The sequence below is a fragment of the Daucus carota genome, chromosome 4 (assembly GCF_001625215.2).
Source record: "Daucus carota subsp. sativus chromosome 4, DH1 v3.0, whole genome shotgun sequence".
Lineage (NCBI taxonomy): Eukaryota > Viridiplantae > Streptophyta > Magnoliopsida > Apiales > Apiaceae > Daucus > Daucus carota.
In genome coordinates, this window is record NC_030384.2 from 34,496,835 (window position 1) to 34,511,560 (window position 14,726).

The following is a 14,726-nucleotide window of genomic DNA, read 5'->3' on the forward strand; positions in this document are numbered from 1 at the left end:
ATCGATTTCAATCTCATTAATAGAGCACAAAAAATTTTAGGGCTTTTTTTATTCATAACTACGTTTTCAATCTTATTTCTAAAAATACTACCTTATCCAATCTTATTTTCAAAAATACTACCTTCTCTAAAATATTTTCAAAAATACTGTGGTTGCATATGCACCATATATGCAACTACAAATCCTGATTTCAAGTTTCAGATTTCAAATGTCATTTTCGACCTCATCGTTGGAGTCGATTTATATATATATATATATATATATATATATATATATCGATTCCAAATATGAGGTCGAAAATGACATTTGAAAACTGGAACTTGAAATCAGGAATTCAGTTGCATATATGGTTGCATATGAAGTTGTATTCAGTTGATTCTATTGTAATCTAATGGCCCCGCCAGGGGCACCCATACATCAGTTGCAACTTACAGTTTTCCGTTGCATATGAAGTTGCATATGAGGTTGCACGCAACCTCATATGCAACCTCATATGCAACTAAATGCAACTGAAAACTGTAAGTTCCAACTGAAGTATGGGTGCCCCTGGCGGGGCCATTAGATTGCAATAGAATCAACTGAATGCAACCTCATATGCAACTAAATGCAACTGAAACTGTAAGTTGCAACGGATGTATGGTGTGCCCCTGGCAGGGCCATTAGATTGCAATAGAATCAACTGAATGCAACTGAATACAACCATATGCAACTATATATGCAACTGAATTCCTGATTTCGAGTTCCAGTTTTCAAATGTCATTTTCGACCTCATATTTGGAATCCATATATATATATATATATATATATATATATATATATATATATATATATATATATATCGACTCCAATGATGAGGTCGAAAATGACATTTGAAAACTGAAACTTAAAATCATGATTTGTAGTTGCATATATGGTTGCATATGCAACCACCGTATTTTTGGAAAATATTTTCAAAAAGGTAGTATTTTTGAAAATATTTTGAAGATTTGAAAATAAGATTGGATAAGGTAGTATTTTTGAAAATAAGATTGAAAAAACAATATACAAGATAATTCCCCTAAATTTTATCAATAAATTTTTTTTAAATAAAATATAATTATACGAGACAGATAAGAAAGACCGGTATAATATGGGACGCGTCACAATATTTCATATCTATCGCTTCTTGCAAGTCTGAACACAATTAATCCTGTATATTGCCGCAAAACGTCGTCTAACATATGATTTCAACTTTTTTTATCATACACATATAATTTCGATGTTGTAGAGTGCAGAATGTTGAATAATTAGGCACGTAGAATGTATGGATGGACAGCATTTTAGATCAAAGTTCATGAGATATATGAAACAAGATAATCCTCTGCAATTCCTGTGCTCTGTTCTTCTTCATATAGCGATTAGCCCCATAAATGCAGTAAAACCTATCATAATCAAGTTCACCTGATCCTGCTCGCGTGTAGATTAATGCAATCGTCGGACTCGTAAGTCTTTTCTATGTTGGAACACAATCTACGCTGCTGCAAAATGTCCTCAACATATAATTTCAACGTTAAACACCTGGTGCCCAAGTTCAGTACTCCCATTTCTTCAACCCATTAATGATTGAGACTGTTTGGCGGTGATTATTGGCACCGCTTTTAAGTCATTTTCGATTTTAAACCGAAAACTAGCATAAAAGCCCGTGCGAGGCACGGGCCTCTAGTTTATGTTGTATTTTAAAAAAAAAATATGTGTCATCATATTATGTTTTATTCGTGCACAAAATATATATATAAATATATATATATATATATATATATATATATATATATATATATATATATATGAAATGTAATATTTGCAACCTAATAGCATTAATAGTAATAAGGGCTTTTTTTATTCATAACCACGATTTCAATCTTATTTTTAAAAATACTACCTTATCCAATCTTATTTTCAAAAATACTACCTTCTCTAAAATATTTTCAAAAATACTGTGGTTGCATATGCAACCATATATGCAACTACAAATCCTGATTTCAAGTTCCAGTTTTCAAATGTCATTTTCGACCTCATCGTTGGAATCGTATATATATATATATATATATATATATATATATATATATATATATATATATATATATATATATATATATATATATCGATTCCAAATATGAGGTCGAAAATGACATTTGAAATCCGAAACTTGAAATCAGGGATTCAGTTGCATATATGGTTGCATATGAGGTTGTATTCAGTTGATTCTATTGTAATCTAATGGCCCCGCAGGGGCACCCATACATCAGTTGCAACTTACAGTTTCGGTTGCATATGAGGTTGCATGCAACCTCATATGCAACTAGATGCAACTGAAAACTGTAAGTTCCAAATGATGTATGGATGCCCCTGGCGGGGCCATTAGATTGCAATAGAATCAACTGAATGCAACCTCATATGCAACTAAATGCAACCTCATATGCAACTAAATGCAACTGAAAACTGTAAGTTCCAACTGAAGTATGGGTGCCCCTGGCGGGGCCATTAGATTGCAATAGAATCAACTGAATGCAACCTCATAGGCAACTAAATGCAACCTCATATGCAACTAAATGCAACTGAAAACTGTAAGTTGCAACGGATGTATGGTGTGCCCCTGGCGGGGCCATTAGATTGCAATAGAATCAACTGAATGCAACCATATGCAACTGAATACAACCATATGCAACTATATATGCAACTGAATTCCTGATTTCGAGTTCCGGTTTTCAAATGTCATTTTCGACCTCATCTTTGGAGTCGTTATATATATATATATATATATATATATATATATATATATATATATATATATATATATATATATATATATATATATATATATATAGGGTATAGTTCAATGAGTAACTCGTTTATTTGGGTAACTTAGTAACTTTTGATTTCAGCCTAACAACTCAGCATGCACGTTCCAATGTAACCGTAAACCTCCTTAATACTTAAATACCTAACACTGTTTGCACAGGTAGCCAAGATAATATGTTCTATATTTTAAAAACTCTCAATATATTTCATATTACAACATAAAACAGTAAAAATGTTATTACTCAAAGATCACACAACAAAAACTTAAATATATAACAAATATAATACAGAACATGTAAGAAAATACAAAATATGTGAGAAAATACAATATAAAAATACAATGTCCTGTATTTTTTATAATATATTTTTTGATATGTTTGTTCTTTGATTTATAATATATTTTATAAAAAATTGAAGAACAATAAAAAATAAAATACAGCAACTACAATATCATATATTTTCATGTTGTATACTCTTACAAATTCAATATTTTACTTGTTTTTACGTGTATATACTTTTTTATTTTGTTTGTTTTTCATTTTTAGCCTGCTTGGTATTTTCATTTATGTGAATTGTTTTTAATTTTTCTCATATGTTCTGTATATTAGGTGTTATATATTTAAGTTTTTATTGTGTGTTCGGTATTTTTATTTGTGTGATTTATGTTCTGTATTTTAGTTGTTCTGTGTTCTGTGATATATAATATTTTTTATATTTTATGTTTTGTTATATAAAATATGTTGTAAGTTTTTATGTACAGAACATAATGTTCTCTAGTGTAAACATTAATTTTTATAATAAAAACTTAAAATTATGAAAAATACAGAACATAAGTTTTTTAAATATGAAAAATAAGAACAAATGTGATTTTCTTATAAATTTATGTCCTGTATTTTATATGATTTTCATACTTTATTTAAAAAACAATGTTTACAAAGTAGAAAAAATATGTAAAAAATATTTACACAAATAAAAATACCGAACATGCTAAAAATAAAATAAAATAAAAAATTATATACACAATAAAAAGATAAAATACAGAATATGTAAAAAAATATAATATAATAAAGTACAGGACCTTGTACTTGTTTTATCTATTCTTATTTTATATTTGAAAAATGTTATGTTATATTTTATATAATTTTAATTGTTTTATTTTAAAAATTATATTTACAATTAAAAGGTAAATATATTCTTTATTTAAAATACTTACAACATATTTTATATAGCAAAACATAAAATAAGAAAAATATTATAAACTAAAGAGTAATATGTCATAGAAATCTAGAGTATAAGAAGTTACGGACGCTGTATTGTTGTTTTTCATTCTTTATTTTTTAATTTTTTATCATTAGGTGTCTACAGAACTCGTGGTACATATTTACATCTTTACAGAACTCCATTAGGTCTCAAGCACGTCTCTTCCTAGTTTTACAGCGTGTCTTTTTTATATCCTATTTTAACGCCGTGTTTTTTTTTTTGTTTTTTTTCATGCTCTTAGCGAGTTACCAAGTTACTATTTTACTTGGATCCTCGAGGAGAAGCCCCCTATATATATATATATATATATATATATATATATATATAACGACTCCAAAGATGAGGTCGAAAATGACATTTGAAAACTGGAACTCGAAATCAGGAATTCAGTTGCATATATTGTTGCATATGCAACCACCGTATTTTTGGACAATATTTTCAAAAAGGTAGTATTTTTGAAAATATTTTAGAGATTTGAAAATAAGATTGGATAAGGTAGTATTTTTGAAAATAAGATTGAAAAAACAATATACAAGATAATTCCCCTAGTAATAATAAGTACTATATTTTTAAAAAATTTATGGATCAAAAACTACATTTGGCCTGATTTTTCTATATTCAAATTCGTTAGGATATAGAGGCCACTACCATATTATCTACATGTTCAAAATTATATTCGAAATTAATACTGAAACTTTTAGATTTTAAATATAATATACCTCGTTAAAAGTATTTATAATTTATTGTTGAAAATTATTAAAATATTTCATCTAATATAACCATGATTTTGATGAAAACTTGTTCTTGATATGTGAATTAGGATATCCTAAATCATGATGAGATGAAGATGTCATGTGTGGTCCGCGTTATTTTATATTTATTTCTTCTTTTTTGAAGTTGTGTAATATTTAAGTGATACATGATGGGCAGATCATCAACACATTCTTTTTTAGCATATGTTGCACACACTTTGTATAAATAGAAATTGATACATTTGTTGTATATAAAAAGACTCGTACCTTATTTTATTAAAAAACATCAATTGAACTACTAACCTTATAATTGTACCCAAAAAATTCTAAAACGATTAATGTGACTTACCCTTTTAATTTTCATATCGATTATATAGTATTTCAATGTCTTAGATTTTTATTGTTAATTTTAAATATTAGATGATTATTACTTTGATGCAATATCTTATAATATTGTCTCGTTATAAATTTTTAATTTTTTATCATTAATTTTCTGAGGTTGTTGATTGAGACTTTAATTGATTTGTCATGTAATTGTTATAAACCAAATCTCAAAATGATTATCTGGAATTTCAAATAGCAAAAAGTGAGTAGATATGAGTTAGGCCCCATGAAGTTTATATAAAACATGAAACATCTAGTTTAATTAGTCTTGTAGTTACTTTTTTAGCTCTGTGCAAACCCACATTTTTAAATATTTTGGACTCGTATTTCTTAGGGGTGAGCAATATAGCATATCATGTTCAATTGTTAAAGATCAAATCATGTCTTCGATATTCTGGATTATGAAAAAACATTCTTGTTCTAGTCCCGTTAATCAGATATTAGTTTTCACCGTATCGCGTCGGATTATCCGGTTCAGAATTTATTATATTTTATTAGTTTAATATGTAATTAATTAATTAATTTAATTGTAATTTGAATCATTTTATATAACTAGTATGTTATATATTGATGGATGGCATATTAAAATTATAGTTTCAAGACTTTAATATATATAACTTACTTCTCTGTGTTATTTTATTTTAACCAACTAAAATCTATAACTCAATTCTTTTTAGTAGGTCTCGTAAACGCGTTTTATTATTATTTGGTTGACTTTTGATTAACAATATAGAATTTCCCTAAGTTCACCTTCATATCACAAGTTATAATAATTCAAATTCATGTATCATCAAAATTACATCATTTAGATATATTTTATAACATCAAATTTGATGTCTTTCTCACTATTCTTATATCTATAATTTTCTTTAAAAAAAGATTTAGTTACACGTTGAATTTTGAATTCATAAGTTTAAAATTAAAAGTAATCTAAATAAGAATATTCTTTCAGTTACCTTATTTCATGCTCTCCAAAATATTGTAATCTCTTTATAAATCACCTTTTATAATTAAAATAAATCAATATGACATAGTCCATGTTGAAAGTCCATCAAATTTCCTTTCAAAGATGCTCACTGAAATCTCAGTTTTTGTGCTTATTTATCACATCCATGACTTAGAATTTCTATAAATATTGTATTGGTGCTCATTTAAACTATTAAGTTAGATTTGAATTTGTTCATTTTTATTCGAATATAAATTATATATATTTACAAATCGGAATCATGGTATGGGTCCGATTATTCAGATTCTTTTTCAATTTTAAATTTATTTACGTAAATAATTAATTTATAGATATTAATTTATCATGAAAATATTATGTGAGACTTAACTGAAATAATAACTTATCTCCAATAAAGTAAGATATTGAAAAGAATATAAATATAACAATTTTAATGTATGTAGTTAATGCTTTTGAATAACAACTTAATTGATTGTGTAACTCAAGTGGTTTAAGTGGTATATTTATATTGGGGAGGTCTTGGTTTCGAGTCTTATCTCTGTTGGGCTATTATATATAAAAAAGTAGATTGTTTATTTATATAGTAAAGTAAACAAGAAGTCGACTTAAAACCAATATAGTAAAGTAAACAAGAAGTCGACTTAAAACCAAAAATACGCTAGAAAATGACTATCATAATAAGTCATAATTTTAAGTTTATTGGTCCCTCTAAATCATAGTGCACAAGTTGATTACTCTTACTGCAATATGGCCCATCAACTTTCTTCATTGCCGACTAAAATGTCTATATATGGATTCTTGCATCTTCATTTCTACACCGACAACATACAAAACATTGTTGTATAGCATATCTCAATCATCTCATCTCTCTCATTTCTCTCTCGCTACACATCTGCAACCACACTAGTTCCCGGAAATATGGATTTTAATTTAGTTATGATCGGTGTCTTGTGCATACTTCTTGCTTTCACTTTCCTCTCAATTCGAAGAATTAGAGACAAAGCTGCTCAAAAATTACCACCAGGACCTTACCCCTTGCCGATTATTGGAAACATACACAAACTCGGAGAGCACCCCCACAAATCCTTAACCAAACTCGCTCAAGTTTACGGCCCAATCATGCGTTTAAAACTAGGCCACATGACTTCCATAGTCATTTCTTCATCAAGCACGGCTCGACAAGTCCTCCGAAAGCAAGACATCGCCTTCTCCAATCGGCCTCACCCCGATGCCATACGCGCTCTCGACCATAACAAGTACTCTGCTGTATGGTTGCCTGTTGGGACTCGCTGGAGGAGCCTAAGAAAAATTATGGGCTCGAATATTTTTACGGCTACCAAACTTGATGCTAATCAGCATCTGCGGAGCCAGAAGATGCATGATCTTATTAGGTACTGTGAGAAGTGTAGTCAGCGTGGGGAAGCGGTAGATATTGGTGGCGCTGCGTTTCTGACTTCGCTTAATCTTATGTCGAATACTATATTTTCCAAGGATATGGTAGATTCTTATGAGGATGCAGAGGGTAAAGTGTTCAGGGACTTGGTGTGGAATACTATGGTTGAGATTGGCAAGCCTAATTTGGTGGATTACTTTCCTGTTCTTCGGTGGATGGATCCGCAGGGTATAAAGCGGCGATTGGGTTCTCATTTTGCGAACCTGATCAAGTTCTTTGATGTTATGGTGGATGAGCGTTTGGAGCAGAGGAGGCCAGGATATCGCGGTGAAAACAAAAGTTCAGTGGATGTGCTTGACGAACTTCTGAAATTACAAGAATCAAACGAGATTGATAAATCACACATCCAACACATGTTTGTGGTAAGTCATGGATCATTTTTTTTACCTATTCAACAAATTTAATATGAAATTCAGTATCGTTAAAACAAAATTGCAGGATTTATTTGGTGCAGGAACAGATACATCTTCAAGTACAGTGGAATGGGCGATGTCTGAAATATTAAGGAATCGGGGAACAATATTGGTGAAGGCCAAAGCTGAGCTTGACCGAGTGATTGGAAAAGGCAAGATCATAGAAGAAGCAGATGTTTCTAGTTTGGATTATCTGAGATGTATTGTGAAAGAAACTCTGAGGTTACACCCACCAGCCCCCTTGTTGGTACCGCGCCAAGTGCAAGAGGAAGTTGAACTCTGTGGCTACACTGTTCCAAAGAATTCACAAGTGCTGGTCAATGCATGGGCTATTGGACGTGATCCTATGTTATGGGAAGATCCCTTGTCTTTTCAACCGGAGAGGTTCATGAACTCTGAAATTGATGTCAATGGTCATGGTTACGAGCTGATTCCATTTGGTGGAGGACGAAGGATATGTCCTGGAATGCCATTGGCCATGAGGATGGTGCCAATTATGTTAGGCTCCCTCTTAAATTGTTTTGAATGGGAACTTGAAGGTGGGATTGCACCAGAGGATTTAAACATGGAGGATAAGTTTGGGCTCACCTTAGCAAAGCTTTATCCACTTCGTCTTGTAGCAACTCCAGTTGTTCCCTAAGATTGTTGAGGCGATGAGCTCATGCAGTTGGGTTTTAATTTTATAGTAGAATCATATTAATGTATGTTATCTCAAGAACAAAAACTTATTATTGAATCAGGAGTTAATTGGAAATTGCATCCATGTACTTGGGGTCAAACTCACTTTAATATACATACTCTGGAAAATTACATTTGGCAACCCGGTATACACATTTTCCGTTAAAGGTTAAATTTAAGGGCAGTTGTGCCATTAAAAAAACACAAACCTAATAATTATCGGTTAATCCTACGTAACAATGTGGAATGACCTGACCTTTCAAGAATTTTCCTCTGAAAATCAAGGTTTGCACCTGTAGAGTTACTAGTAAGCGTGGATTTCTCCATAAAAGTTTGCCTTGTACATTTCCGCTCCTCTTGAGGTTTATAGCACGAGTTCACAAGATACAGGGGTGAGGACGGGTAAGAAAGAAAATAGAGGGGTTATAGAAAGACTAGAGTTATGCACGCTCACATACACAATGCTCTCCCATCTTTTCTGAATAAGATAAACTAATTTAAGAGGAAATTAACAACTAATTAGAGTTCATACATACTGAATTAGGACAGATACAATCATATATGAGTTTTCCCAATTTATCTCGACTTAATTAACATTAACGTAAATTTTTAACGGAACTGGGTGAAAAGGTTGTATACTGTGTTTACTGTCACACACAAAATAGCAAGTGGATGTGAAATGCAGTCCACAAGTTGGATTACTCCTCCTGCACTAATTATCAACGCTCTTCGTTGTCAGCTACTGTAATCTCTTCTCTCTCGGTACACTTCTCCCACTGCGATTCCCCCGGGATATATGATTCAAATATAGCAATGATCAGTACGTGGTTCATACTGCTTGCTTTTACTCTCCTCTGGATTCGAAGAAATAGAAACAAAGCTTCTCAGAAACTTCCACCAGGACCTTATCCCTTGCCCATTATCGGAAATATACACAAACTAGGCAAGCGTCCCCATATATCCTTAGCCAGCCTTGCTCAAGTTTACGGCCCAATCATGCGACTTAAACTAGGCTGCATGACTACCATAGTCATTTCTTCATCAAGCACAGCCAGGCAAGTCCTCCGAAAGCAAGACGTTGCCTTCTCTAATCGGCCTCTTCCTGATGCCATACGCGCTCTAGACCATAATAAGTACTCAGCAGTATGGTTGCCTGTTGGCAATCTGTGGAGAAGCCTGAGAAAAATTATGAGCACAAATATGTTTACACCTAACAAGCTCGATTCAAATCAGCATCTACGGAGTCAAAAGGTGCGTGATCTTATTAGATATTGTGAAAAGTGTAGCCAGTGTGGGGAAGCTGTGGATATTGGTGGCGCTGCTTTTCTGACTTCGCTCAATCTTATGTCAAACACTATATTTTCCAAGGATATGGTAGATTCTTACGAAGATTTGGAGGCTAAAGTGTTCAGGGACTTGGTGTTAGATAGCAACCATGAGATTGGGAAAGCCTAATTTAGTGGATTACTTTCCCATTCTTCGGTGGATGGATCCACAGGGTATAAAGCGACGGCTGGCTTCTAATATTGAGAAGCTAATTAAGTTGTTTGATGTTTTGATAGATGACCGCTTGGAGCTGAAGAGACGAGGAAATCCTGATGAAAATACTGGTACAGCAGACTTGCTTGACGGACTCCTGAAATTACTAGAATCACATGAGATTGATAAATCTGTTATCCAACACATGTTTGTGGTAAGTTTCATATTCTTTTAGTCCTCGATGATAATCAGTAAACTAAATTTTGTGTCAGTAGAATTTCCCAATTTTTTGCTCTGTTTTACAATATCATGAAATTCAGTATCATTAAAACAAATTGGCAGAACTTATTTGGTGCAGGAACGGATACAACTTCAAGTACAGTCGAATGGGCGTTGTCTGAGATATTAAGAAATTCAGACACAATATTGGTTAAGGCGAAAGCTGAGCTTACCCAAGTGATTGGAAAAGGCAAGATCGTGGAAGAAGTGGAAAGTCCTGATTTGCACTATCTGAGATGTATTGTGAAAGAAACTCTGATGTTACACCCACCGGCCCCCTTCTTGGAACCGCGCCAAGTGCAAGAGGAAGTTGAACTCTGTGGCTACAGTGTTCCAAAGAATTCACAAGTGTTGGTCAATGAATGGGCTATTGGACGTGATCCTATGACCTGGAAAGAGCCCTTGTTGTTTCAACCGGAGAGGTTCATGGAGTCTGAAATTGATGTCCATGGCCATGATTACGAGCTGATTCCATTTGGTGCAGGCCGAAGAATATGTCCTGGAATGCCATTGGCCATGAGGATGGTGCCAATTATGTTAGGCTCCCTCATCAATTGTTTTGAATGGAAACTCGAAGGTGGGATTGCACCAGAGGATTTAAACATGGAGGATAAGTTTGGGCTCACTCTAGCAAAGCTTCATCCACTTCGTGTGGTAGCATCTTCAGTTGTTCCTTAAAATCGAACCCGAGCCAGATCAAATCAACATATAATTGTCATAAATAAAAACGTCTGAAGTTGAAACCTCTGTAGAGCCTTCTACTTGTAAATGGGTTTTTTTTTTTTGCAATGAAGTTGTATTGTGCATTTTGTTGTTATTGCAGAATGGAACTGTTTTGAGAGAGTTTATGACAACTGAATGAAGGGGATCAAGGATAGTAAACATGTGTCAATTATGTGGGGGTGTAGCTCATATGGTAGAGCGCTCGCTTCGCATGCGAGAGGCACGGGGTTCGATTCCCCGCACCTCCAAATATTTATGTTATTTAGCCAAAAAAACAGGTGTCGATAATGCTGATGCAAAACTTCAGACAGCGAAGGAGTAACGAAGAAAATAATTTTGTGGCATTTTTAAGAGTTGTGTATTTGACATCTCAAGGTTGATTAAGAAGAGACTATATCAAGCTCAAAGATGTTTCCCAGAAACGGAATTTAATATGCAGGAATGATTCTCGGCATTATCGGGGATGGATTCTGGTAAATCACCGGGTTCAGATGAGTCAATGTGGAGCTTCATTCACGACTGTCAAATCTTTGTAGAGACCCGATAAGACGGAGAAGTGACTGAGTAACTCGGATACGTGCTCGGTTCAAATAAATATACATGAGATAATATATCTCATTGGAATTCGAGTAGTCATCTTCCTAAAATAGTTTTTAGAAGGAAAACTTAAACTTCTCTAGTTAGTTACATCATCTAATTAGTTAACCCATCTTATAAAACTTAAACTTCTCTAGTTAGTTAAATCATAATGTTATAAAATGTGGCTCCAATCAATATAAGTATGTTGTATAATTGGCAAAATAAATTGAATTAAATCCAAGCTTATAGATATGAACAAGAGTTAAATACGAGCTCTAAAATATTTTATTACTCGAATATGAGTAGAGTTTGACGGTTATGAATTGTGACTCAAACAGTCAAACTCAATATAGTCGAATCATAAGGTTCCTTTAATTATATCTTTTTCATACATTTTAAGAGATGTCATCCTAGAATTGAATGACACCAAAATTTTTGCACCTCTATTATCTATAAGCAATTCATTAGAGATGATATTAGGCAAAAATAAATATAATAATGTAAGAGTAATATTTGGAAGAATCTTAAAGAATTAATTTGTTAAAAAAAATGCACAGTATTTATGTTTTTTTATAAAAATAGGGTCACCGAGTAATAACATTAGGACTATGGAGTAATAACAGAATAGGGGACATATTGCATTGCAAGAGCATAAATCTAAAAACCTTAAACACAGGCAAATATAATTTACACGTTCCAGCACGATTAAGTTTATCGTGCAGACAGATTTCGCAAGCAACTTTAACACATTTGATGTTAATTAAGGAACAACTGAAGTTGCTGCAGATTTTGCGAGCAGCTTTAACGCATTTTAATACATTTGAGATTATTTAAGGAACAACTGAAGTTGCTACAGATTAAGTAACAACTGATGTTGCTATGGCACGAAGCGGATGAAGCTTTGCTAGAGCTAGCCCAACCTTTTCCTCCATGTTCAACTCCTCTGGTGCAATCCCACCCTCAAGTTTCCATTCGAAACAATTTATAAGGGAACCTAACATAACCGGCACCATTCTCATTGCTAATGGCAATCCAGGACACATCCTTCGGCCTGCACCAAATGGAATCAGCTCGTAATCATGCCCAATGAAATCAATTTCAGAGTCCATGAACCTCTCTGGTTGGAATGACAAGGGATCTTTCCATAGCATGGGATCGCGTCCAATAGCCCAAGCACTGACCAGCACTTGTGAATTCTTTGGAACTGTGTAGCCACAGAGTTCCACTTCCTCGTTTACTTGGCGTGGTACTAAGAAGGGTGTTGGGGGGTGTAACCTTACAGTTTCTTTCAGAATACATCGCAAGTAAACCAACTTAGATATGTCTTCTTCTCCTATCATCTTGCCTTTTCCAATTACTTGGTTCAGCTCAGCTTTGGCCTTCAATAATGTTTCTGGATTTCTCAATATCTCAGACATTGCCCATTCCACAGTACTTGACGTTGTATCTGTTCCCGCAACAAATAAGTCCTGCATTTTTTATCACTTTAGACATTTTGATATTAAAAAACAGGAAGGGAGGGGAATATGCTTCCACTGAGGTGGTCATAATTAACTTAATCAGTCTATCGCTTCTCACAAATGAGGACCCATTTAATAACAAGTCGCGATAACAAATGTCTTAAAATCATTATTAAGTAACCAATTATTCTAAAATTTTAAGATGTTAGAGAAAGGTCTCAACAGTATCTTATATTACAACAAACATTATTCAACACTCCCCCTCAATCGTATGATTGCAACATGTTAAGTAATCAACTCATCTAAAACATTAAGGTATTAGAAAAGGGTCCGCCCAACAGGATCTTCTGCTACAAGTCTACAATACTCAACAATCATATCCAAATTAAGTCAAAAAAATGTCAACAGTTAGTGGTGGATCATTTATATTCCTTGTAACAATTAGGAATTCATGTCTATTTTTATATTGAAATCGATGTCTATTTTCCAATGCTACTAATCCTTAAAACAATTTGGAATTCATGTTGCATGTTCATTACTAATTAGCTCATGAGTATGAAAAGATTAACTTACCATAAACAAGTGTTGTATCTGAGTTTTATCAATCTCATTTGTTTGTAGTATTCTTAAAAGTTCATCAAGCACGTCCTTCGTACTCGTGTTCTCCAAGAAGTTTGCCAATCTCTTCAACTCTGATCTCTCATTTACCAGTCCATCAAATAACCGAATTAGCTTCTCAGAATAGCCAGTTATTCGCAGATATATACCTTGTGGATCAATCCACGCTGGAATAGGAAAAAAATCTACCAAATTAGGCTTGCCGAGCTCAACCACAATATTCCACACCAAGTCCCTGAACTCCTTAGCCTCCGAATTGTCATATGAATCTGTCATATCTTTTGAAAATATAGTGTTTGATAAAAGATTGAGCGTAGTCAGAAAAGCAGCACGGCCAATGTCTACAGCCTCCCCACTCTGGCTACACTTCTCACAGTATCTAATAAGCTCATCCACCTTCCTGCTCCGTAGATGCTGATTTTCATTGAGCTTTTTAGCTGTAAATAGATTTGACTTGAGAATTTTTCTTAGGCTTCTCCATCGACTTCCAACAGGCAACCATACTACTGAATATTTATGATGGTCGCAAGCACGTGTAGATTCGGGCAGAGGCCGGTTAGAGAATGCCGCGTCTTGCTTTTGGAGGACTTCTTGAGCGATGCTTGATGAAGAAATGACAATGGTGGTTATCTGGCCTAGTTTCAGACGCATGATTGGACCGTAAACTTGAGCAAGTTCGGCTAAGGATCTATGGGGGCTCTTGCCCAGTTTGTGCATATTTCCAATGATGGGCAGAGGGTAGGGTCCTGGTGGAAGTTTTTGATTATGTTTGCGCTTAGATTTCAAAAGTGAGAGGAGAGTAAAGGCTAGGAATATGTACAATGCGCAGATTATAGCTATATCCAT

At 33.6% G+C, this 14,726-nt stretch overlaps 2 protein-coding genes, 1 non-coding gene and 1 pseudogene across 3 annotated transcripts; 3 read left to right on the forward strand and 1 right to left on the reverse strand.

The window, feature by feature from the left end:
* The first annotated feature begins 6,927 nt into the window (after positions 1-6,927).
* On the forward strand, positions 6,928-8,818 carry LOC108216389 (geraniol 8-hydroxylase). Its single transcript, XM_017389143.2, has 2 exons — positions 6,928-8,013; positions 8,090-8,818. The coding sequence occupies exons 1-2, from the start codon at positions 7,117-7,119 to the stop codon at positions 8,702-8,704; spliced, it is 1,512 nt and encodes a 503-aa protein (XP_017244632.1). The 5' UTR covers positions 6,928-7,116; the 3' UTR covers positions 8,705-8,818.
* A 588-nt stretch (positions 8,819-9,406) lies between these two features.
* LOC108217867 (geraniol 8-hydroxylase-like) lies at positions 9,407-11,383 on the forward strand (annotated as a pseudogene).
* Positions 11,384-11,398: 15 nt separating this feature from the next.
* On the forward strand, positions 11,399-11,471 carry TRNAA-CGC (transfer RNA alanine (anticodon CGC)). Its single transcript has one exon. It is a non-coding gene; the product is annotated as a tRNA-Ala (tRNA).
* Positions 11,472-12,599: 1,128 nt separating this feature from the next.
* Positions 12,600-14,726, reverse strand: LOC108217294 (geraniol 8-hydroxylase). Its single transcript, XM_017390132.2, has 2 exons — positions 13,836-14,726; positions 12,600-13,271 (listed from the first exon to the last, which is right to left on the reverse strand). The coding sequence occupies exons 1-2, from the start codon at positions 14,724-14,726 to the stop codon at positions 12,660-12,662; spliced, it is 1,503 nt and encodes a 500-aa protein (XP_017245621.1). The 3' UTR covers positions 12,600-12,659.